General features: G+C 35.2%; 1 protein-coding gene across 3 annotated transcripts in view; it reads left to right on the top strand.

The window, feature by feature from the left end:
- The window catches only part of LOC150103422 (E3 ubiquitin-protein ligase MARCHF6), a 271,806-nt gene that overhangs the window by 25,444 nt on the left and 219,401 nt on the right, over window positions 1–26,961 (top strand). For all 3 annotated transcript variants that reach the window (XM_090397403.1, XM_090397402.1, XM_090397400.1), the window contains exons 5-6: window positions 4,556–4,628; window positions 18,905–19,049. In XM_090397403.1, the coding sequence (XP_090253529.1) occupies window positions 4,556–4,628; window positions 18,905–19,049 (218 nt within the window). The remainder of the gene's footprint in view (window positions 1–4,555; window positions 4,629–18,904; window positions 19,050–26,961) is intronic.

Genomic DNA, 26,961 nt, shown 5'->3' on the forward strand with positions numbered 1-26,961 from the left:
GTCAAATTTATCCCGAACACCCTGTAAATGTCTAATATCAGGCCAATGTCTCCATATCCACTGCATCCCCTTAAGCCAGTCTTAAAACCACACTGATTAATCACAAGTTTTGTGATTAACCGTGATCTACTTAGACTTCTTACATAGGCTATCCAAATCATTAATAAATAAATTTCTAATGTTTACAGGTAATTTTTTGTTTAGTTCACTCCCTGAAGTTATAAGCATCTCTCCAAAAAAACTATTCTTTTTTTGAACCAAAATTATTTTCTATGTGCTCTAATTTTCCTCACTCCAGAATTTTCTGTTTTGTTGTTCAGAAGCTGAAATTGGGGTAACACAAGCAGTTGTCCCCTTTTAGAAGCACACTTTCCTTTTCACCAGATAAGATACAATTTCTTCAGCACATGATCTTGAAAAATGATTTGCCACTGTTTTTAATTCCTGGAATATAACTAACCATAATATTAAATTCTTATGTTTCCCAAAGTCCATGTAATTATTCTTTGATTTTTGTCCTTCCTCTTTAGAAAAAAATGCTTATATGATCTCAATGTCTTGACCATGTAAAAAGGTATTTTTCCACTAAGAAAACTTAGTGGAAAAATTATTACCATAGCCTCCTTTTCATTGACTGAGTAGTTACATTTGGGATCACTCAGCTTCTTGCTAAGAAAACAATGGATCTTAATCCCTCATCTTTCTTCTGCTCAACTACTGCAGCAGTTAAGTCAGATGATGCATTAATTGAGAGGAAAGAGCAACACAACTTTTTTTTTTTTTTTTTTTGCCGTGATGGCAGGAAAAAGACCCAGAGGATGATGACATTTCCTTCATCAGGTCTTATTCTATTTCAGTCTATAACATGTTCCAGATACAAAACTTCATTCAAGAATAAATTTATGTGGTGTGCCCCATTAGTAGGTATCTACTGGGTACTGAACGAAAGAGGATGGGCTGGCAGTTTGGGACTTAGTCAACCAAATTGTACTTTTTATTGTCTCCAACCATAAATGCATATGATGGTACAACATTATGAGATTTCATGCCGGCTAGGGCATCGCCTGGTTAAACAAGGCCACCACTGTTTTTGCAGGGAACCAGGATGAGTGGTGAAAGTCAGCTATTGGAACAAGCACCAACTCAACATTTAGGAGAAGAATAAACCCAACATCAGAAGAACTGAAGATAGGAACCATCAATATAAATCGTATCAATGGAAAGGAAATGGAACTTGCAGAAGAATTGGAAAAGTATCACGAGGACATAAATGGCATTACTGAGATAAAGAAGACAACAACTGGTGCGATATTACTTGATAAGTATAGGATGCTATTTTCAGGCAATAATGATCAAGGAAAAGAAGGAAGGAGTAGCGATAGCATTCAACACTGAACACGAAGATAAACTTCTTCCTATTGGAAAGCAGTTTCAAGTAGAGTTATGTGGGCAAACTTCAAAATGGGGAAATGGTCAATGGAACGTATTTGTGCCTGTGGTCCTACAGACACTTCTTATAAGGAAGAAGTGGAGGAGGTTTTTGAGTCATTAGAACAGGCAGCTGACATAAAGAAAATGGAAAATGTGGTTCTTGTTGGAGAGCTGAACAGCAGAGTAGAAAATGAATCTTAGCAGGCATATAGGAATGTTTGAGGAAAATTTGGAGAAAAGGGCAAAGCTCATAAGAATGGTAAATATTAGCTGGACTTCTGCTCAGGACATGGACTGAAATGTCCTGAGAGAAGATATAAGAAAAGCCTCATTGACTAATTGATTTGATAGTTATATCTTCATGCTGGTTAAGGATGCAAGAGTGTACAGAAGATTTGAAATTGGAAGTGACCATTAGTTAGTGTTAAGCAGGATAACAATGAATATCACATTGAAAACAGTATATAAGAAAGTTTTAAAAATAATTAAAAAGTTGAACAGCTTTTACAGGTAAACTGTAGACTTGACTATATTGAAGAAAAAATGAAACAGATTGAAAACAAGAACCAAACCTTGGAGTCTCAGTGGCAAACTCTGAAGAAGACATTGATTGATTCTGCTGCAGAGGTATGTGGTGAAGTTATTATTATTTGACAACTCCATGGAGTCCAAGGACTCATCGAGGGAGGGCACATGCTTTACTGCTGTGTCTCCACCATTCAATCACCAACTTAATGCAACTACACCAGTGCCATCTACTGCTAACCACCACTGGTATTTCCACATACAATCACAAACATCCATGCCCATGGAAGGATTCGAACCTGCAGCCTTTTAGCTGGAGAGCAGGTATGCTATCCACTCGGCCAACCAAGCCGGCAAGTTATCTGCAAGGATAGAAAAATAAGAGCTCCATGGTGGATGCAAGAAGTTAAAGAAGCAATCCTGGAAAAGAAGAAAGCATACCAAAAGTTCGTAGGAAATAAGTTGGCAGATTCCATAAAAGAATACAGAGAAAACTGAGATCTATGCCGTTTGTAAAAGTACTAAATAAAAGTTGTGAGAAGACTGATAATAATGTAGAAAATAAATATTAGAAAGGTGGCAAAATGTTTGGGAGGCTATTGATAAAGCTCAGAAATGGAGAAAAGACTATTGTAAAAGGAATCAGAAATGATAAAGGTGGCTAGCATGAAAACTGGAAACAAGGATATCCTAGATTGTTGTTGTCTGAGCAATTCAGGTATAGGCTTTTTATGTCCTGTTCCTGCTCTGCAGATGAAGTTGGTCTTTCCATCTTAGTCTTGGACTCTGCAGTCTTTTCTTCTTCCTAGATATCTGGAGTAATTACTTTTAATGATTGTGAAACAAAACAAGCAGTAAGAGAGCCCTACTAGAACATTTTCAAGATGAATACAGACAGGAGTACATATCAATACTTGAGGTAGAAAAAGCTGTCAAAAATTTGAACTATGTAAAGGCAGTTGTAGTAGATGATATTTGACCAGAAATGCTCAAGTATGAAGGTATAACAGTTTTGCATTGGCTACACTGCATAATTCAGAGGACCTGGTCAGAAGGAAAAATCCCAGATGATGGAGTAGAAATCTATTTAAAAAAAGGAATAAAACTGAATATGAGAATTACAGAGGAATTTCTCTGCTAAGTGTTCCAAATAAGATCTGTGCAAGCATACTTGAAAAGATGTTGAGAAAGATTGTGGAAGAGAAACTTGGGAAAGAACAAGCTGCATTCATGCCAAATAGAGGTTGTCAAGATAGATCAAGTTTTTACTTCCATAACTGGTTGAGAAATCATTGAAATATGACAAGAATGTGTACTTAAGTTTTGTAGATCTGAAAAGGCATACCACAAGGTGCCAAGAGAAAACTTTTCAATGGAGTAAATGGAACATTATATAGAGCAATACATAGTCTATATTTAAGTTAAGTTGTTGGTCAACAGTTAGAATTGAAGGAAATATAGGATGATGGTTTGATGTAAAATCAGGTGTAAGACAAGGATGTACATTATCCCCAATCTTATTCATTATCTATATGGATCACATTATGAAAGGAATGGAATAGGTTGCCAGAGTCTATTGTAGGTGCCATGACTGTGAATGAGTTCAAATTTTGTAAACCCATTTTATGAAAATAACTGAATAGCAACTATATCAAATTGGCACATTTTTGTAATGATGGGGAGAAAGAAAAGTGTATGTTATTTCAGAAATAGTGCAGCATATTTCTGTTTCACATTAGTACAATGACTTTTATACATAAACTCCAGATTGGACCTTTTGTCATAGGTGGTGCTTGTGGATCATTCTTTAACTGTGTTTCAGTTTTATTTTCTGATTTATTTTTTATAAGATTGCACATGTCCCTTACAATGGGTGAAGTGTCATTTACTGCTGAATTAGGGAGGGACTGCCTTTTATCTGCAAGTACAGTTACTGCATCTACAGAAAACTATCAACCAGGAACAATGCATGTCTTCTTTATTGATGCATGCAATCTTTCATTGCCAACACCACAAGGTAAAAGAGGGAAAGAAAGATGAGATGATATTATTATTAACAGACCTCCAATGAGTTAGGGCCTCATTGAGGGAAGCCACATACTATACATACCAGCTATCTTAGTTATTCTTGAATTCATTCACACTGCTTGCACATACCACATACAATGGCAGTCCATTCCAATCACATAACACCCTATCAGGGAAAAATCTAGCCCTTAGCAGAATTCACTCTCAGCTCTCTTGTCCTTTCCCCACCTTCCATAAAATTAAAAATTCCATCAACTGAAATCCTGTATGACCCTTTCAGAAGTTTGTACATCTCAATCATATCACCCCTCTTTCTCCTGTTTGCTAGTGTCTGCAGTCTAAAAATTCTCAATCTGTCTTCATAATCGGTATTCCACAATCCTGATATTATTTTTAACACACTCCTTTGCACTCTCTCCACTGTATCAGAATCACAACAGAAACCAGGAGACTAGACCTGCTCACAATAGTCCAAGTGTGGTCTTATCAAGACATTGATAATAATATATATATTATATATTATAACTATTCTTCATCTAAATATATTTTATGATTATTATTTTTTTACTAGGTCGAATATACCGATGTCTGTTTACAGGAACAGTTAGTTCATTATTAACCTTACCATTAGACATGTTTTCAACGTAAGTAATGATCTGCATTATTATATATCTCGTTGTTAATATTGATTTATTTTGTTTGTTTTTTGCATTAGTAAGCAGAACATGTTTTGATTATCATTTTATTCATTTGGATATAAAACATTATTCAATGCAGTTAAAAATTAACTGAGTGATATGCGAGGAAATACATCTGATTTGATTCTACATATAAAATTTAATTTAACACAGTAAGTGATGCTATTTTCCAGCCCTCTCTTAACCATCTGGCTCTTATCCTCCTAACTAGTTTTTTTATAAGTTTTTTGTTGTCGTTTTTTTAAAATTTCATAATGGCTTTTTTTAATGCCATTCAAAAAAAAAACTCATGAAGATTATAGCTTGTTCATAGTACTTGTTCAAGAAATCATTCTTTGTATGGGATTCAAACCATTGTTTTCTCAGTGGATATGTAGTTATTGATTAAAATTGATATAAGAAGCTACTTTTTAGCATGTCTGATTCTTAATTTGTTTATGAACTACCATTCTTATATTTGAAATTGAAAATTTATTTCGGCATTTTATATTATTATTACACAGGAAATCTTTATCGTGCCTGCAGATTTGAGATAGGAAAAAAAAAAACATTCTACCCATTTGCCACTCTTCAAGCAAAACTCCTGACACCCTTCCTAACTACATACGCAACACAACTTCCAGAGCTGACCCATTGTTTTCTACCATCCTGTCATGTATTTAACAATATCTTCTACATCTATTCTATGAACCCTTTTAGTAATAACATACATGTTTTTATCATATCCCCTCTTTTCCACCTATCATCTTAGACTTTAACTTGCAAGCCCTCATAGTATATGAGGATAGTATATCCTCATAGAAAGCACACCATGAACTGGTCACTATTTGCTCACTTGCCCCTCTCCTCTCACAGTTCATGAAAAAATGTGATTCATCAAACAGTCATTAATCAAAAAAGCAATTCATTGAACAGCAGTTAATCAGAAACAATGCATGTATCCCTTTATGTATATTGGAGGTGTTTTTTTTTTTTTTTTTTTTAATTTTTTTTTTTATAAGAGAGATATTCATTTTAGTCAGTTATATGTGTGTTTTACACAATCCTGAAAAGATTATGTAAAAAAATTTCAAAAAAACAATTTTCCTCCAAATCAGTCTATTACTTGTCAAGACTCCAATATTATCATTATCAGATCTTATATTTCTATCGTCTAAGGCACATTGTACCATATCAATCCACCTATATCTTGGTCTTCCTCTGGGTCGTTTTCCTGCCAACCTGGCAGAGAACACTTGTTTTGCTAATCTTTCCTTGCCCATTCTGTTTAAGTGATCATACACCATGAGATTAGCTCTGCTAACGCATTCCTGGATTCTGACAATGTCAAGTTCTTTCCTAATATCCTCGTTTTTAATATGATATTGCCATTGATGCCATCTGTTCATGCCTCTAATCTTTCTCAGGACTCTCATATCTGTGGTCTCTAGTCTTTTGTCAAGTGTTTTACTTCTGACCCAGCTATCAGATCCATAAGTTAAAACTGGTTTGAACACTGTCTTGTATACAGCTAATTTAGTGTTCAGACTAATTTCTCTCTTATTCCATATGAATTTATTCAATTGACTTCCTACCATACCAGCTTTGTTGATTCTGTTGTCTATTTCCATATTTAATTTACCATCTTCAGAAAAAATCGTGCCTAAGTAGCTGAAATATTTTACTTGTTCCACAGGTTACCCATTCACAACACAGTTGACATTTTCAACAATTCTACCTATTTTCATTGTCTTTGTCTTTTTAATGCTGACCTTCATACCATATCTATTACAACAGTTATTCAATTTATTCAGGGAATCTTGCAAACTTGTAGTGGATTTATTCAGAAGTATAACATCGTTCCCATAAAGCAAAGAGCTGACATTAACATCTCCAATTCTGATATCATGTTTAATAGTACTTTCCTTCATAATGTGATCCATATAGATAATGAATAACAGAGGGGGATAATGTACATCCTTGTCTCACACCAGATTTAACATTAAACCATCTTCCTGTATATCCTTCAATTCTAACTGCCGACTTACAACTCAAATACAGACTAAGTATTGCTTGATATAATGCCCCAATTACACCATATAACTATAGCGTATTGAATAGCTTCTCTCTTGGCACCTTGTCATATGCCTTTTCCAAATCGACAAAACTTAAATACAGATCTTTGTTGTATTCCCATGCTTGCTTGACTATTTGTCGTAAAGTGGAGATCTCATCCTGACAGCCCCTATTTGGCCTGAATCCAGCGTGTTCTTCACCAAGCTTTTCTTCCACAATTCTTCTCAACTGTTTCTCAAGTATACTTGCATAGATCTTGCCAGGAACACTCAGTAGGGAAATACCTCTGTAATTCTCACATTCAGTTTAATTTCCCTTTTTATATATGGGCACTATTAGAGCTCTACTCCAATCATCGGGAATTCGTCCCTCTGTTCAGGCTTTCTGAACTATGCAGTGCAGCCACTGTAAGACTTTTATACCACCATACTTCAGCATTTCTGGCTGAATATCATCTACTCGTGCTGCCTTTCCACATTTCAAGCCTTTGATGGCTTTTTCTACATCAAGTATGGCTATGTATTCCTGACTGTATGCTTGTTGAGTGTTTTTTACCACTGTGCTATCACTGCTTATTTCATTTAGAAATTTTTCGAAGTAATTACTCCATACTTCAAGAATATCTTTCTCCTGTTTTCATGTCACATTTATCATCTCTAACTCCTTTTACAGCACTCTTTCCTCCATTTCTAAGCTTCTTCAATAACCTCCAGAATACCTTACCACCTTTTTGATATTTATTTTCTATGTTCTTGCCAAAGTCCTCCCATGACTTTTGTTTAGCTAGTTTTACACAGTGTTTTGCTTTCTTACATTTGTCTCTGTATTCTCCAAGAGCAAAAGCTGACTTATTTGCCAGTTACTTTTGATATGCTTTCTTCTTTTCTTTCATTGCTTCTTTAACTTCCTGTGTCCACCATGGAGTTCTGATTTTTCTATCCTTGCAGACAACCTCACCACATGCCTCTGGATGAATCAATCAGGTTTTTCTTCAAGACTTGCCACTGAATCTCCAAGGTTTGGGTCCTGTTCTCAAACTGTTGCATTTTTTCTTCAATAATCTTTATGTATGTTAGTCTACAGTTCACATCTGAGAGCTGCTCAACTTTTATTCGCTTTAAAACTTTCTTACATGTTATTCTTTTCAATATGAAATTCAATTTTATCCTGCTCAAGACTAAATAGTGATCGCTTCCAATTTCAAATCCTCTGTACACTCTGGTGTCCTGCACCAGGGAGAAAACATCACTATCAACAATAACATAGTCAATGAGACTTTTCTTATTCCTAGCCTCTTCTCTCTATGTGAATTTGTGCAAATTTTTATGCTGGAACATGGTGTTAGTAATAACCAGTCCATATCCTGAGCAGAAATCCAACAGGTATTTGCCATTATTATTAGCTTTGCTCTTTTCTCCAAATTTTCCCAAAATATTTTTGCATGTCTGACAGTTATTTCCTACTCTGCTATTCAGATCTCCAACAAGGACCAACTTTTCCTTTCTCATTGTGTCAGTTGCTTTTTCTAAAGCCTCAAAAAATTCCTCCACTTCTACCTTAGTAAAACATTCTGTGGGACCATAGGCACAAATAAGTCTCATTGTTCAGTTCCCCATTCTCATATTTGCCCACATCACTCTATTTGAGACTGCCTGCCATTCAAGGTGATTAGCCTTGGATTTTTGTGTTGAATACTACGGCTAATCCTTCTTTTCGTTGATTGTCATTGCCTGAATATAACATTTTGTATTTATTGCTCAGAAAGATCTCACCAGTTATTGTTTTTTTTTGTTTCGGTCACCCCTATTATGTCGATCTGGTACTTATCTAATTCCTCAGCTAGCTCCATTTCTTTGCCATTCAAGCTTCTTATTTTGATAGTACCAATCTTTAACTCTGGTGATGTTGAGTTGGGGTGTGCTTTCAGATTTGTTTCAGTAGCTGACTTTTCACTGTTCGCCCTGGTTCCCTGGTGAATACAACGGGGGCCTTGTTTAACCGAGCAATGCCCCAGCCGCCATGAAATTTTGTCATGTTGTGCCATCATTTTTTATTTTGGTTTAACAAATAAGAATACAATTTGGCCGGCTAAATCCCAAATTGCCAGCCCATCCTTTTTCGTTCAGTATCCAGATAGATACCCAACAGAGTGTACCACGAGAAGGTGAGGATTGGACATTAGGTCAGAAGCCCTGGTCGGTTCTCCGTATTCCTTTATTCACCATCAGATGAATTAATTACTTCCATTTATTGAAAGCGCACTCTCACTGGATTCTATATTCAACAGCAATCAGCTCACCATCCATCACAGAAGACTGGAAATAAAAACTTTATTGCTTCGTTCTCATATATTTGTTCGACATCTCAACTATTACAACAGGAACTCTTAAACATCAAACAATATACAAAATTCAGTCGTTTCGCAGAAAGATCCCATGCAACAGCTTTTTAATTCCTATAATCTTAGCTCAAATAACAAAGAAACAGTACATCGAGATCCAGTTCCTTGGATTTCTGGCATCTTGGAACCCATTTCCAGAATTTTTAAGAAATACTATTTAGTGGCTACTTTTCTTCCTATCAACAAATTATTAGTGTAGTTTCCATGTTCTCTTCTGGCTCTCTTTGGTGTCTACCAAGTTCCTTGTAACTGCCATCATTCTTACTTTGAACAACTGGATGCACTCTGTAGTAAAGAGAATACAAGAACACCAATCTTATGTTAGCAACAGTAAATCTGGCTTGGCACAGCATGGAATAGATGCAAACCGCATCGTATGGTGTTAAGCATGCTTACTTCATTGTTGGTATAAATTTGAATGCTTGTTTAAAGAAAGCATTGAGGCCTTATTTCACAATCAGAATGACTGCCTCTATCTAAGATATGGGAAAGTCTAATATTTAAAAAAAAAAAAAAAAAAAAAAAAGCTAATGAATTATCAATATTGCACTATTTCCTCAGTTATACCATTGCATTGTTCATTAGTGCACAAGAGCTGCATGATATATGACATCATGCAGCTCTTACTTTTTCAAATCAATCTGTTGTTTGCATTCTACTTTGTAATTAACTATTACCACCACTAAGAATGAATTTATCCTATAAAGAAAACGCAGATATCAAAATTACAGTTTAATTTTAGAAGATTGAAATATTTACCATGTATATAGATAAATTTAGTTTCATTAAATATCTTCTTCTTCTCTTCCGTCTAAGACTTGTTGAGTCTTCTCTTGAGCAGGATCTTCCAGTCTTCTCTATTCCTTGCTGTTCGAAAAAGTTCCTTATATATTCTGCATCCCGAGATGTTCTTTATTAATTTCAGCCAGGTAATTCTTGGTCTTCCGGGTCTTCTTTTTTCAGTTGGAAAAGTATTGATTAGGACTTTAGGAAGTCTGTCTGCGTCCATGCATACAGTGTGTCCAAACCATCTCAGTTGTTGTTTTGTAATTTTTTCTATTATTGTCTTTTTATGCAATAGTTATTGTCTGACTGTGTTGTTTGTTTTCTTTTCTATCCAACTTGTTCTATTTATTTTTCTTAAGCATTTCATTTCAAATGCCAGCAGTTTTTTCTCCTCTCTTTTTTTAACTGTCCACGCTTCTGCTCCATAGATGACTGTTATCAATTATACCATTTGATAACAGTCATCAAATTATACGAGGCAATAATTATTGCCTCGTATAATTTGATTTTGGCTTGCTTAGATATCTTGTTTGTTTTCCTGATTTTTTGTAATTTTCCCATGGTGGTCCATCCTATCACTATTCTGTGTTTGATTGTTTTGAGTTCATCTATTGTTTCTGTTAGTTTTGATCCAAGGTATATGAAGTTGTCTACTTGTTCTATTTGTTCTCCGTTTAGGGTGGCTGAGACGGTAGTTCCGTTCCTCCCTATTTTCATCACTTTTGTATATTTATTGTCATGTCATATGTTTTACAGGTTTCATTTAGCTTGTTGATCAACTTTTATAGTTCATTTGGAGTTCTTGCAAGAAGGATGAGATCATCTGCATATTTGATATTATTTATGTTTGACATTGATTCCAGGCTCATTGTCTATTGCCTTCTTTACAACTTCTTCTAGATATATGTTGAATAGGCATGGGGATAATGGGCATCCTTGCATTACTCCTTTTTGGATCTCTATGGGTTCGGTTGTGAGTGTGTCTTTTTTAATTATTGCATTTGTCTTAAAGTAATATTTTATCAGAAACTGTATTATATATTTGTCTATTGCTTTTTCTAGTAGAAGTTTAAGAAGGATTTCTCTGTTGATGCTATCGAAAGCTTGTTTAAAGTTCACAAAACAACAATATAGTTCTTTATGGTCTTCCCAGCTGAGCTCTGCTAGTTGGTGCAATGTGAAAATTTGGTCTATTGTTGAATAGTTTCCTCGGAAACCAGTTTGTTCTATGCCTATCATTTCTTCGTAGGTGTTTTTTAATCTATTTTGTATAATTCTTATGAATATTTTATAGGTGTGAGGGAGTAAACTGATTGGTCTGTAATTTCTGCAATCTCTTTTGTCTCCTTTCTTGTATATTGGGATGATCTTTCCAGTTCTCCAGTCATCTGGGATCTCTCCTGTTTGTAGTATTTTATTGAATAGGGTTGTTAAATATTCTATTGATATGCTGCCTCCATATGACCACAGTTCAGTAGAGATAGTATCAATGCCTGGTGCTTTATTGTTTTTCATCTGTTTTATTGCATATCTAACTTCTTCTTGTAAAATTTTTGGGTGGTCATTATTTTCTTCTATTGTTGGCATTGTAGTTTTGTTTCCTTGGTGAAAGATAGTCTTAAAATGGTTTGATCAGATTTTTCTTATATCTTCAATATTCCCGGTTTCAGTCATCTTGTTATTTATCATTGTTACTGCTTTTGCTGAGAATTCCTTTGTAATTTCTCTTACAGTATCATGGAAGACTTTTAGGTTGTTTGTTGGTATGCTTCTTGGCATTTCTTAGCTTTTTCTTCTAACCATTTTTCTTTGGCTTTTTTGCATAGGTTATCAACTTTATTTTTTAGTGCTCTGTATTTTTCTCTATTCTCTTCATTGTTTTGTTGGTTTACAAGTATCTTGGCCTCTCTTTTCTCTTCTATTGTAGCTATGATTTCTTGGGTTATCCACTGTTTGTTTATATTGGGTTTTTTGCAATTGATAACACTTTCTTTTCCTTCTTCCCAGTATTTTCCTCTGTTCTGGAAGATGAGGGGGGGGGGGGTTTAATTTCAAGTGCATCTGTTCTAAAAATTGACTTCTGCTTGAGCTATCTTTTAGTTTTGATAGGTTGATATTTTCTTCTTTTCTGATATTGTTTTTCCTGTTGAATTTTATCTTGACTTTGGCAGTTAATATTTCGTGGTCAGTGTCGAAATCAAAACTTCTTAATGTTCGTACATTATTTACTGATCTTTTCCATTGTTTGTTTATGATGATATAGTCTATGCAGTTCTTTATATTACCATCTGGGGATGTCCATGTATATTTATTATTAGGGCATTGATAGAACAACGTGTTTGTAATCATTAGATCGTTTGCTTTACAGAAGTGGAGTAATTGTTCTCCTCTGTCGTTAAGCTCTCCGTATCCAAATTTCACCATCATATCTTTTATGTCTGCTGTGAACTGTCCTATTTTAGCATTAAAATCTCCCATCACTATCATGAGTTCTCTATTTTTGGGATTATCTATTTCCTGTTGTAGTTCTTCATAGAAATTTTCTATTTCTTCCTCTGAATGGTTATTGTCTGGTACATATATTTGGATTATTTTAATTGTCTGACCTTTTTCTTTTGCTTGAAGTTTGGCTGTTATTATTCTAGGAGACACTGGGTTTATTTCAGTTACTGAGTGTGTAAGCTTCTTTTCAATTAATAATGCAACTCCTTCTCTGTGTATGTTATCTTTTCTTCCTGAGAAGTATAGTCTTCCTTCTGGTAAATCCATGAATCCTTCTCCACACCAATGTGTCTCTGATAAACCTAAAATAATCCATTTCAGTCTTTTAAATTTTCCTGGACTAATTGCAATTTTCCAGGTTGGTATAGTGATCTTATGTTGAGGGTGGCTACATGTTTCACGTCCTTGACTGACCACATTGCTGATTTCTCACCTACTCTATGTGGTCTTCGAGTAGGCGCGTCGGTTGTCCCGTATGCAGTAGCACTATCTCAGTTTGTAGACTTTCTCCTGCTCATGAAAGTTACTGGCATAATAATGTAGCCAGCTTGCCATGCCTCTGCTACATCCTTTGGTCCACGGCCCTGGTAGGAGTGTGGTCTCCCCAAGAATCATTAAATATATATTTTTTATTTGGTCTTGAGTCAATCATTTCCTGGATTCAAGAGAAAGTTAATGCACCAGTGAGATATGAATTCTTGTAAATTTGACTAAATAAGCACACGTAAAACCACAGTAATAGGTTTTTTAATACGTAAATATGTCAACCTAAGTGTCTTAGGACATCGTCAGTACAGTTGGGAACAATACTAGGAATAACATACAGATAGGGCACATGAATACAATGGAATCCAAATGCATGCAGCAGGGCTTTCTAGTGTAAAAAAAAAAACATTAGGTTATTTAGATTACATTAAAATTAAAATTGAATTATTTTACACAATTTTGTATGACAATTTTCCATACTTTAGGAATGGCAAGGACATCATTGCAGTTTAGATTGGGTCTGTGAAGTAGGGCTTCAGCACTTTCTTTATATAAACGTTCATGTTTGTATGAAGATCTGTGTAGAAGTTTGGTCTTTTCCCAATGGATCCTATGGTTTGGGTTTTCAACTCTGTGTTGGGAGAGGCCGGATTTCTGTGGCTTGATGAGACAGATGTGATCTTGATGTTCAGAGATGCGTTTAAGAACAGATCTGCCTGTCTGCCCATAGTATGAACGTTTACAGGAGCATGGTACCTCGTACATGCCAGGTAGTAACAGAGGTGGGAGTTTGTCTTTAGGCGAAGGTAACAAGTTGTAGATCTGGTTGATGAGTTTGTAGGTCGCAGGAAGATTGTATTTTTTCATAATTTTTGAAAATCGCTCTGAGATGCCTTTGACATACGGTATGGGAATCCTATGGGCTTGTTCTTGTCTGGGTTGATGTGTGGAGAAGTGGCTGATGATTTTTTGAGTAGTTTTAGGATTATATCCATTTACAATGGCTGTGTTTTTAATTATTTCCAATTCTTGTGTTAGAGATTCCTCAGAGGAGCAAAATCTGTGTGCTTTGGTTACCAGTGATTTGATGATGCCAAATTTTTGAGAAGGATGATGAGCAGAAGAGTTGTGGGATGTAGCGACCTGAAAAGGTTGGCTTTTGATAGACAGAGTGGAGATGGAACCATCTTCTTTTCTTTGGATGTGTAGATCCAGGAAAGAGATACCTTGTGGAGATTCTTTTTCTAATGTAAATTTGATGCGGGGGTGAAGAAGGTTTATTTTATCTAGAAACAGATGGAGCTCTTGTTCGGAATGACCCCAGACTGCAAAGACATCATTGACATAACATAGCCAGATTTTTGGTTTGGGTTGAAACGCAAAAATTTTTTCTTCAAGATCTTCTATAAACAGGTCTGCCAAGTTAGGTGATAAGGGAGACCCATAGCTGTTCCCTCCTCTTGCTTGTAGATTTTTTCTTTCCAAGTGAAGTAACCAGAAGTAATTGTAAATTTGAATAGTTCAACGATATCAGATGGAAATTTGAGTTAACAGGCTCACTGTTTCCTTATGGGGAATATTAGTGAAGAGGGAGACAATGTCGAAGCTAATTAGCATGTCTGTTTCCAACAATTATATAATCAAATCTTGTAAATTTACTTAAAACTTAGTGTGGTCATAGTTTGGTGTATCTGAAAGAATACATCAAGTACACAGTACACAAACTAAACAATACAAGGAGATGATCAGTTGATCATCTGCTTGTATTGTATTGTTTCATTTGCAAGTGAGTACTTGCAAATGGAATTGGCAAGAAATGACCTGTGGGAAAATCTCAAGTAAGATGGATTTATACTATGCTATAAGTGCATCATAAAATAGAAACAGATGGAGAAACCTAGTGGTGCCAGTATTTAAGCATGTTAAAGAAGGAACTGTATCAGTCCACTTAAATCTTCATCTGTCTGTTTTTTTGCCATTATTGCTTCAAACACTAGTTATGCTAATCTTTCATCTCTTAATCTATTTAAGTAAACATATCCCATCTTATATAGCTATGTTTTAACATGCTTGAATATTAATAATCTCAAGTTTTCAATATCTTATTTTAAATATGGTCTTGTCATCCTGTCTGTTTCCCACTAATTTTCCTGAACTGTCATGTTTGCAGACTCCATTCTTCGATTAGCTGTTGAATTTCTATCCCAACACCAGTTATATAGTGATATTTTTCTAATTCATGTGTTTTAGGCTTAGGTATTTTATATTGTATATGTTAAGCTAGGTTACAAAATTTTATATTGTCCCAGATGCCTTTGTGACAGACAATATTGGAACTATTAAACCTGTGTTATTTCATTTCATTCCCTTAAACCTGAAGATTTCTCTAATTCCTTTTCTGTATTCACTTTTCCGTTGATTTGTCTTACATTGATGTTCCTATTTTCCTGATGTGCTTTTCACTCTTCATCCTAGTTCCCTGATGAAAAACTCCTCAATGTAGGATACCTGTTTTCAGTGGAGTGAGACCTCACCTCCCATTGATGGCACTAGACATTTTCATTCTTACTCTTTTTCTATATTTCAAGTATTCTTCATTGCTTTTGAGTCTTTTTACTCTCTTAGACCACCATCACTGAGATCCAACACCCTGCTGTCTTTTCCTTGCAACGTGACCTATGGATATCTGTAAAGGGGGGGTGGGGGTAGTACCCTTACATTACTTTTTTCAAGATATGTCAGTGAAGTTGTAGGAAGTCTTTCTCCATGGTCTGGTAACAGGGCCCAAGGCTTTAATCATCGTCATCATCATCAACAACCATGGGTGCAGTGCCCGTAGGTGTCTGCTGCCATCTTGATATGATTCTTTCATTGCATTCTATTTTGTGCAAGATAACTCAGTTTGTGTATAGAGTTTCCGCACCATTTGACGATGTCATCGCCCCATTCTCTGTCAATTTCAATGCCAATTTCCTTCAATCATTCCGAACAGCAATGTTTTTAATTTCTCTCATCATTCATTCTACATATATGGCCAAATAGACGTAGTTTCCTTCTGATTATTTTCTGGATCAGGTTTTCTTTTGGTTGTATTCGTCTGTAGATTTCCTCATTGTTCACTTTCTGTATCCAGCTTATTCTCAAGATCTTTCTATAGCACTTCCTCTCAAATGCCAGGATCCTCCTTTCAAATTCTCTCAGGAGTACCCAGGCCTCGCATCCATAGAGCATGCTGCTGAAGATGCAGGTTTCTACAATGCTCAGTTTAGTTTGCATCTTTATAGCTCAGCTCTTCCATATTCTGTCCATGGCTTTTAAAATAGTTGTTGCTCTGGCTATTCTAATTTTTATCTCCTTTATGGGGTCCAAGTCATGCGTCATGTGGCAACCAAGCCCAAGGCTTGCTGCACTGTTATTATAGTATCTTAGGTAACCTTGGCAGTCCACTTCTGAATGCATTTATTGCTTCCTGGATAGTGAGTATATTTTTCAGAGACCCTCACAAGTTCCCAATTGCAGATGACCACACATCAACTTTTAGGAGAAATAATAAACTAATGTCTTGCATGCGTGCACACACACACACACACACACACAAACACACATACAAAATACCATTGTTTCTTATCATTTATACAACAGGCAAAAGACCAATAGGCAAAATGTTAGCCTTTATTCAAAATGGTTTAGGATTGGCATTGGTGGTATTCTTGTTACAACATCATGTCTTCAACACAAAGAAAAACTACTGCTAGCAACATCAGTGTGTGTTTTGGGGGAGGGAAATGTACCAGTTATGGTAAAACCTCAAAACAGCTGTTCAAGAGATGTGATATCAGACTTATCATCAAACAGGTGTTTATGCTAAGATGCCAGGAAAATGACCCATAGGGAGATAATGATCTAGGTGAATTGATTCAATCAAAAGTGCCTCAGAAGACCAAAATGTTAGATATGATCAAAATCTAAAGATCAAGAAGTGACAGCTACGAGATTCATCCTGATGTATAGGGATGTTTTCCTGGCTCTGAATAAGAATATCATTCTTCTTTTTGACACACCTTATCCTCCAACATAAATGCAGGATATCTCACTTGGCTTAAGCTCTTCCATAATCCACTAAGCTGCTTTAAATGTTAGAAATATGGTCATGCTCAAACTGCCTGTCATCGATCTGTAACAATTGTAATAGTAAAGAGCATGATAATAAATCTTGCTTTGCAAAGAAACCTAAATGCATCATCTGTGGAGGGAGACCATCTAGCTTACTCCTGAGCATGCCAAAGGTGGAAAAATGAAAAAGTGATGCAAAAGAAAATGCCTGAACAGGGCATTCAAGAATGTGCCAGTAGGTCTAATCTAAGTAGTATGGTCATCAATCAGAAGAGGAAATTTTATCAAAACAGGTGTTTGATGCCAAGATGTCAAGGTCTTCCTCTGGGAAGACCATGATTAAGTCCACCCTTAGGTGGATTGATTTACTTGAATTAATCATTCTGATCCACCTAAATTCAGGTAAATCAGAAGTGCCTTAGAAGCACAAAATGTTAGATATGCCAATATTGGAGTGCTGACAAGTAATAGATTAATTTGGAGGAAAATTGTTTCACAGTAGATTAATAATAATGCAAACCTAATCATGTACACTGTTTGCATATCAGAAATTGATGAGTTCATCAATTGATTATAGATGCCTTCTGTTAATGTAGACACCAAATTCAGTTTTATTGAGTTTTTTTTTCCTACTAGGAACATTCAACAAGTTCTTAATGACTTAAGTTTTTACAGACCTTTTACATCAAACATTAATGATTATTTATTATTGCAATATATCCATTACTCTTCTAATTCATAGTATGTGTGTATTGCTTTCTGGGTAGTGAGTATATTTTTCAGAGACCTTCACAAGGTCCCAATTGTAGATGTTATACCACACATCAACTTATTAGGAGAAATATGAAATGAATGCCTGACACACACATTCCCGTAAGCTTTCTAGTCAACCTATTTTTACGAAACTTTCATAGTTTCTACATTCAACTTTGAAATAATGCTTTATCTAATATCCACTTATGTAATTTTGCATTGTCGAACTAAAGCCTTTTGGCTGTTTATTTTAGTAAATACTTTTACACAAGGACATTTCTTCACAAGGACATTTCAAGTACTAAGGAACTTGAAATGTCTCTGACATTTCAAGTTCCTTAGTACTGAACAAGAGTTTATGCTCTCTTAAGGTTTCTGCCTGGTCTCTGAGGAGAACTAACCAGTTTGGAACAGCTGTCAGGCCATTGAAACCTTATCAAAATGGACTAATGGAAAGTAAATACATAGACGCTTGTACGTCGCCTATCTTTTCTAAGTAATCTGCGCTAAGGCAACATGCCGGTGAGTGTATTACCGTAAGCTCTGGTCAATTTATTTTTTCGAAATGTTACTTATATAATTTTGCATTGCCAAACTGAAGCCTTTTGGCTCTTTATTTTAGTAAATATATATATATATATATTATTATTATTATATATATATATATTATTATTATTATTTTATGGGAGATATGATTTTTGAGAACCTTTTGGCTCTTTATTTTAGTAAATATATATATATTTTATTATTATTTTATGGGTGATATGATTGAGACATTCAAATTACTGAAGAGTATCTATAAGATTAATTCAGAGGATATTTTTCAGAATAGGTCTGGTGGTGGGAGGACTAGGGGCCATCCATGGGAACTGGGCAAGAGTGTGGTTAGCAAAGGTGTTAGTACTAGGTTTTTTGCATGGAGAGTGGTGAATGAGTGGAATAAGTTGCCCGAGTCTGTTGTGGGTGCCATGACTGTGAGTGGGTTCAAGGCAAGGTATGATAGATTCTGTGTGGAAGCTGAATAGTTGTAGACATGATGTTTAGGGCCTCCCTCTATGAGTCTAAGGACTCCTTGGAGTTGCCCGTAGTAATAACAATAATTTTTATTTTTATTTATTTATTTTAGAGAAAACATCTTAGCTGACAGTTTTTATGGCTGCTGTGTAGTGACTTGCACATTATGTGCCTTCATTAGTCTTGTCTGGCTGAGGGAACAGATTTTACATGGTGGTGGACCAGAATGGCTTGAACAGGAACAAGATATTATTCAAGTAAGACATTGGTAGTAGCTAAATTTATTAATATGATCATGTTTGTATATCTCAGACCGATACGGTAATTTGCATATAGCTTATTCAAGAATTTCACAGACCAAAATCTATGTAATTCTTTCACGTGTTATTTTAATAAAATAGCAAAACTCACTGTGTCCAAAAATAGTATGAAATTGGAAAAATGCTGAAGTTGAAAACTAGTAAATGTCCATTGCAATATAAAATAGCAGGAAGGCTAAGAACTAAAATGCCTAAATTTTAACTTTTTAACTAGTAAGTAAAAAGTAATTATGAGCTGCCACTTTTTTAAAAATATAATGAAAATATTAGCAGACTTTGTCTTTCTGTGGGGCATAACATTAGCAGGCAACTTGCAGAACATTTCCTCAACTACATGCAATCACAACTTCTATCTTCCTCCTTCCCCACAGGGATTTCTTACTATAGCAGATACCTTGATGGACCAGTGTTTCACTCAGAATTTCTCCATGAGTGCAGGTCACAAAGATGCCTCCAACGATTTCAATCTTGAGCCTCTCTCTTCCATGTTATACCCATAGATTTCACTAGTGGATCTTCCCATCTTTTAGGTGATCTTCCTGGTTTTCTCTTTATTATTGGTTGCCAGTTGAGTATTCTATATGTCCATCTGTTATCCCTGAGTCTAGCTATGTGACCTGCCCATCTCATCTTGCTTTCATATACTGCAGTTACCACATCTTTTATGCCTGATCTCTTTCTTAGTTCCGTGTTTCTAACATGTTCCATTCTGCTGATGTTACAAATCCCGCATTCTATTGCACGCTGAGTTATTCTGAGAGTCTCTTCTTCTTTTCTTGTCGTGTTCCATGTTTCTGATCCATATGTGAATGATGGTAGAATATCACTATTAAATAGTTTTGCCTTCGGAGAGATGTCAAGATTTGGATCAGTAAGTGTTTCTTTTAGTCTGTTGAATGATAGCCATGCAGCTTTCTTTCTTTTTGCTAGTTCTTCAGATAAATCGTTATTCATTTTTATTGTTTGTCCTAAGTACTTTCATGTCCTAAGTATCTTCATTTATCATCTAAAAATAAAATAAAAATTACAATGAAAAACTACTTCCCTTAATCTACTGTTTATCCACCTTTCAAAATAATGACCCTTCAATTAACAAACCCCTTGAATGTTAACTGACTTCTGGTGTAAACCATTATATTCAATTATCCAACACTTCCATTATCAGAATGGTAAATTACCATCCCATGCAGTTGGATAAACGATAGATTACTGTAATTAAATTACAAAGTCTGATTGGGTTTGCTATGGCAAACTCATAGGTATTATCACAGAAATTGTTTGTTATAATGGATAATTTTGTATAATGAATTTTCTGTATAATAGTTTGTATCCAGCTTCATTTGGAAATTAGTCACTATTTGTAATGGACTTGCTGTAGTGAGATGACTGTAAAACGAATGAATTTCCTGAAGAAAATGTTTCTTTATGATACTTAAAAAAAATTATAAAAATCAGTAATGCTAGAAATAGATACTGTTATTTTTGTACTGCTAAACGAATACAAATTTCTTTAACAGCATTTCCAGAAAATAATCTGGAAACCCAAATCTTTAGACCAAACATGGAACTTTATCTTCCAAGCTACTTCAAGCCTGTAATAAATATGATGCTTTGCAAGGCAATATAACTGACATCTACTGCTTCCCACTCCTCCTTAACAGTTTAAATGACAATTTAAGTCTAATGCTGCCATCACTAAGTTTCCTCATATGTCTGTGTCATAGGCTGTGGTGTAAAGTGTTCCAGCTCTCTTAGGTCCATCCATTGTATTCAGTCTCCCTCCAGGTCTTCTTGCCATTTTATTTGTAAGTACTTATTTAACTGGTCATCTGCTCTCCAGATATGACCAGACCCCCTCCATTCTGTTAGTTCTTATAAATGATAAAACATTGGATCTTTGAAGCTGGTTTCATAGTTTCTGAATATGTCTTAAGTGGCAGATTGGGATATTTGAGGGGGACCCCTGGCATGGCAATGTGAATTGGAGTCCTTACTATTGGTAGGGGCTTCTGTCAGTACCTCAGAACAAGATATTGCTTCTGTTTCTGTTGTTGTAAATTTGAAGAAAAACTGGAAGTTGATGGACAGGGTACTGGGCAAACAGATTTTGACATTAGGTCATGGTTTTCTCATCCTGCATAATACAGATAAATTGGCCAAATAATTTTTCAACTGTGTCTGCCTGTAACTTTAGAATAATGAATAACACAGTTATCCATCAGTAAACAAACTGTCCTTGAATCAAAATTAAATGGTTAGTGGGACTTCATTTTAAATTAAAGGAATGAAATAGTGTTGTCTAACTATAAGCAGTGCATGATGTTTGCTTATATCTTTATTATATTGAGTAGCTGGCATATCTTAGAATTAATTTCATTGTCAAAAGTTACAGCAATTCAGTTTGCACTGGTGTGTTAAAAATGACAATTTGCTGTTGAACATTATAAGTTTGAGATCAGCAAGTGAAAAGTTCGAAATGTTTTAAGGCAGCATTTCTTATTATGTAATGCATATCCACTGAAATCTGAGACATATAATGGGGATGTGGTTGCAACTATTTAGAAAATTAATTTTTCTCAGCAGTTGAGTAAAGTATATGTAAGTAAAAAGCACTGTAGTTTTAATTCCATTCTCCATCACTCACTGGTCTGAAAAATACTTTCTCACTAGTTAATTAAATTAAGGGGATGAAAATCCCTTATTATTTTACAGCAGTATGAGAAACTGAGATCGAAAACTACGATCTAAGAGTTTCATGCCAAAGAACTATCGGCGAATCCAAGTGTAAGTGAACACCTGGTAGTACAACACCAAGGCAACTCGAAGCAAAGGTGGAGCAAGCTCCCTTACTATCCTTTATATTTTCTCATAATGTAAAACACAGCTCCTAGGAGATAGTTCCTTCGCCAATAGTTCTTCGGCATGAAACTCTTAGATCGTAGTTTTCGATCTCAGAGTTGCGCATACTGGCTATAAAATAATAAGGGATTTTCATCCCCTTAATTTAATTAATTTCGTCAGAAAAAATAGCCGTTTGTCTTTTTATCTTAGTTATAATATAATATATGGGCACACCTTTCTGGCATTCGTATAGTGAAGGTATGTAATTTCTTTTCACTTAAACTTTACTGTCATCCAGGTCTACCTACTCACTGATGAGACCTCAAAAAAGGTTGAAACCGGTCTGGGTAGTGACCTCTCCTCATAATGTAAGGCAGTACATCTCCTAGGAGCTGTGTTTTACATTATGAGAAAATATCAAGGATAGTGAGGGAGCTTGCTCCACCTTTGCTTCGAGTTGCCTTGGCGTTGTACTACCAGGTGTTCACTTACGCTTGGATTTGCCAATAGTTCTTCAGCATGAAACTTTTAGATCGTAGTTTATGATCTCAGAGTTTCGCATACTGGCTGTAAAATAATACCTTTAATTTAATTAACTTCACCAGAAAAAATAGCTGTTTGGCTTTTTATCTTAGTTATACTTTCTCACTGTTATTGTATTTAAAAAATAAGTACAAACCTTCAACAAATCTAGAATTTGATCTCAGAAATAAAACCAAATATTGAACAATAAGTCACTGTTTTTTCCATTACATTAAAATTCCAATTTTTATATATTTTTTTCTTTGAGCTAAGTATTTTGTAGGTTGTATTTGTTTGTTGTGTATAGTTTTGGGGTTCTAAAAATGGCTTAGAGCAGTGTTGCAGTTCATAAAATCAGTTTAGCAGGTTGTGTACAACATTTTTTTAAAATGGAATATACAGTAAACCTTCAATTTAATGGACAAAATTTCAGGTCCATACGTCACGTGAAAATTAACACCCTGTTAATTTTAAAATGCTTTTAACCAAGATTTGCTTATAATTAAATTAACAGGTTATTTTTTGTTATTAATTTCCTGTTATTTTTCACAAATTTTGGCGAATAGGCCATCATATGTTAGAAAAATACTGTAGTAATTTAGCCGACATAAATGAGTCACCTCTCGTAAAACATGTTCGGCGAATGATTAGGGCGTGATCGCACCAATCACACTGTAATTTGTTCTTTTGTTGCGTGTCATCACTCTTTGCAGCAGTTTTATTTCACACATTTTCATAATTTTAGGGAGTTAATTATTAAAAATCAGCAGAATTAAAAAAAACTTCATAGTTTTTTCAAAGCAGGATTACCTAAACCAAGCGCCTCAATGTCAAACATTAACTTATCTAAAAGTATGAAAATTGTGTTAAAAATCGTGTGTAAAACAATTTTTTGTTATTGCAGTGCTAATATTAATAAAATTGCAGTATAATGTTACAGATATTTTTATTTTAAAAAATTCGTGATTTAAAGGACTTGATTTAACAGACACCTTAAATCGAAGTCCGTTAAATCGAAGGTTTGCTGTAATCAAAAATATCAATGTATATCATAGATTTCATAGCTTTAACATATTCATGCTTGGCAATGTCGCCATTTCCCTTCAAGAGAGAGAACTCTATTAACTGTATATTATGTCCCTTCTCCTTTGAGTGGATGCATTTTTAAAAAGTTTGAAATGCACTCATCCCTTGATTTACATCTGGGTTCCGTTCCATTCGGCAGGACTTAGTCGATACATTAAATCAACAGAGTTATACGGATTAGGGACTTAACTGTAATAAGTATACTGTCATTTTAATTTTTAAACCTTATTATAAAACTGTACTGTGTGTTACTACCACTATAAAACAGGAAAATGATCACCCAAATCTTCCTCCACAATCACATCTTCATTACCTTCCCTGTGTGAACGATCAGGCTGTGGCTCTTCTGGTGTAACTTTTGTTTTTTTGATGATGTTTGATGTGCTTTGCTTATTCCTCTTCTTCTTTTCATCATAAATTTGTTCATAGCAAGCAAACACATCATGTACTTTCGTTTCTATTATTAAGTAGCGTTCAACATTGGGTTCAATGTCTTCAGCCATTTTGAGAACATCACTAACTGCAAAGAACATTACTGCAAGACCCTTTACTGTAAATTGTTTAACTACCTCTTCCTTTTTCTCTTTTCTCTCTTCCTTTTCTTGTTTTTCCTCCTGTTCAACCAATTCTTCATTGGTCAACTCTTCAGGGGAACTTTCTATGAGTTGAATTATGTCGTCATCATTCACTTCGAGATTCAGATTGTTTGCTAGGCCCATTATTACAAACTTTCAAAATCATGCACAAACCTTTTTAATGTATTTTTCCATATGCCACTCATACATTGAGAGGTCAGTTTGTACCAAGCCACAGCAATATTTTTAATAACATGATAAATATTGAACGTTTTCCAGAATTGCATGAGAGTCTGGTCATTTTTCTTCAGTAGCAGAAATGGCTTGTGAAAAAGTCTCTGTAGATAAGCCTTAAACACTGCAAGAACTCCCTGATCCATCAGTTGGATCAATGACGGAGTGTTTGGAGGGGAAAAGAAGAAGAGGAATAAGCAAAGAACATTGGACATCTTCATCAAAAAAACAAAGGAAAAAAAAAAACACCAGAAGAGCCACAGTCTGATTGTTCACACAGAAACATGATCTTGAACTTGGGGAAAATCACTGCTATATATGCATTTTTCTTCAGTAGCAGAAATGGCTTGTGAAAAAGTTCTCTGTAGATAAGCCTACAGATTCCTTCCATGTACCCTCAAGGGATGTACAGGTTATGATAGTACTACATGAAAATTTACATCATTACTAACTTCCTATCTACAATTTTCCTCCAAATCAGTCTGTTAACTGTCCAAACTTCAACATTGTAAGATCTTATAATTCTATCTTCTAAGGCACTTTTTTCTGTATCAATCCACCTGTATCTTGGTCTTCCTCTGGGTCTTTTTCCTGCCAACCTGGCAAATGCTTGTTTTGCTAATCTTTCCTCACCTGTTCTGTTTAAGTGACATATGACCTCAGACTAGCTTTGCTAACTCATTCCTGGATGCTGACAATGTCAAGTTCTTTCCTAATATCCTCATGTTCAATATGATATTGCCATTAATGCCACCTGTTCATGCCCCTAATCTTTCTCACGATTCTCATATCTGCGTTCTCTAGTCTTTGCTAAAATGTTTTACTTTTGACCCGGCTCTCAGAACCATAAGTTAAAATTGGCTTGAATATTGTCTTGTATACAACTAATTTAGTGTTTTGGCTAATTTCTCTCTTATTCCATATAACTTATTCAGTTGACTTCCTACCATACTAGCTTTGTTGATTCTGTTGTCTATTTCCATATTTAATTTATCATCTTCACTAAAAATCGTTCCTAAGTAGCTGAAATGTTTTACCTCAAGGAATAACTGTATATACATTATATTAACTTGAATGATTTTTAGTGGAGAACCTATATTTGATATTTTCAGTGCTTCTGCATGCTTTCATCGTCTTTGTCTTATTATCGATGACCTTCATACCATATCTATTACAACAGTTATTCCATTTAGTCAGGAAATCTTGCAGACTGGTAGCAGATTTATTTAGATGTATAACATCATCCACATAAAGCGAAGAGCTGAGATTAACATCTCCAATTTTGATATCGGGTTTAATACCACTTTCCTTCATAATGTGATCCATATAGGTAATGAATAGCAGAGGGGATAATGTAAATCCTTGTCTAACACCATATTCCTGTACTTCAATTCTAATTGCTGACTTACAACTCAAATAAAGACTAAGTATTGCTTGATATAATGCCCACTGACATCATACCTCTAGCGTTTTTGAATAGCTTCTCTCTTGGCACCTTGTCATATGCCTTTTCCAGATCTACAAAACCGAGATACAGATCTTTGTTATATTCCCATGATTTCTCAACTATTTGACATAAAGTAAAAATCTGATCCAGACAGCCTCTATTTGGCCTGAATTGAACTTGTTCTTCACCAAGCTTCTCTTCCACAATCCTTCTTAACCGTTTCTCAAGTATAATGGCATAAAATCTTTCCAGGAACACTCAGTAGAGGAATACTTCTGTAATTCTCACATTCAGTTTTATTTCCCTTTTTATATATGGGTACTATGAGAGCTAAATGCAATCATCTGGAATTCATCCCTCTGTCCAGGCCTTCTGAACTATGCAGTGCAGCCAATGCAAGACTTGTACCTCCATACTTCAGCATTTCTGGTCGAATATCATCTACTTCTACTCCAGCTGCCTTTCCACATTTCAGGCTTTTGATGGCTTTTTCTACTTCCCGTATGGGAAGTAGAAAAAGAAGTTAACTTTCTTACGTTGCCTCTGTATTCTCTAAGAGCACAAGCTGACTTAGTTGTCAGGAACTTTGGTATGCTTTTTTCTTTTCCTTCTCTGCCTCTTTAACTTCTTGTGTCCACCATGTAGTTCTGATTTTTCTATCCTTGCAGAAAACCTAATCCCACCACATACCTCTCTGGCTCAATCAGTTAATGTTTTCTTCAGTGCTTGACACTGAATGTCCAAGATTTGATTCCTGTTGTCAAACACTTTCATTCTTCAATAATGTTTGTGTATTTTAGTCTGTAGTTCACATCTGAGAGCTGTTCAACTTTTATTTGCTTTAAAACTTTCTTACATGTTCTTCTTTTCAATCTGAAATTTATCCTGCTCAAGACTAAATGATGATCACTTTCAATTTCAAATCCTCTGTACACTCTGGTGTCCTACACCAGAGAGGAAACATCACTATCAACAATAACATAGTCAGTGAGACTTTTCTTATCCATTGCCTCTTCTCTCCATGTGAATTTGTGCACATTTTTATGTTGGAACGTTGTGTTAGTAATTACCAGTCGAGTCCTGAGCAGAAATCCAACAGGTATTTGCCATTATGATTAGCTTTGCTCTTTTCTCCAAATTTTCC

Source organism: Typopeltis vanoorti, chromosome 9 (assembly GCF_054136105.1).
Source record: "Typopeltis vanoorti isolate ZY-2024b chromosome 9, IOZ_Tvanoo_1.0, whole genome shotgun sequence".
Taxonomy (NCBI): Eukaryota; Metazoa; Arthropoda; class Arachnida; order Uropygi; family Thelyphonidae; genus Typopeltis; species Typopeltis vanoorti.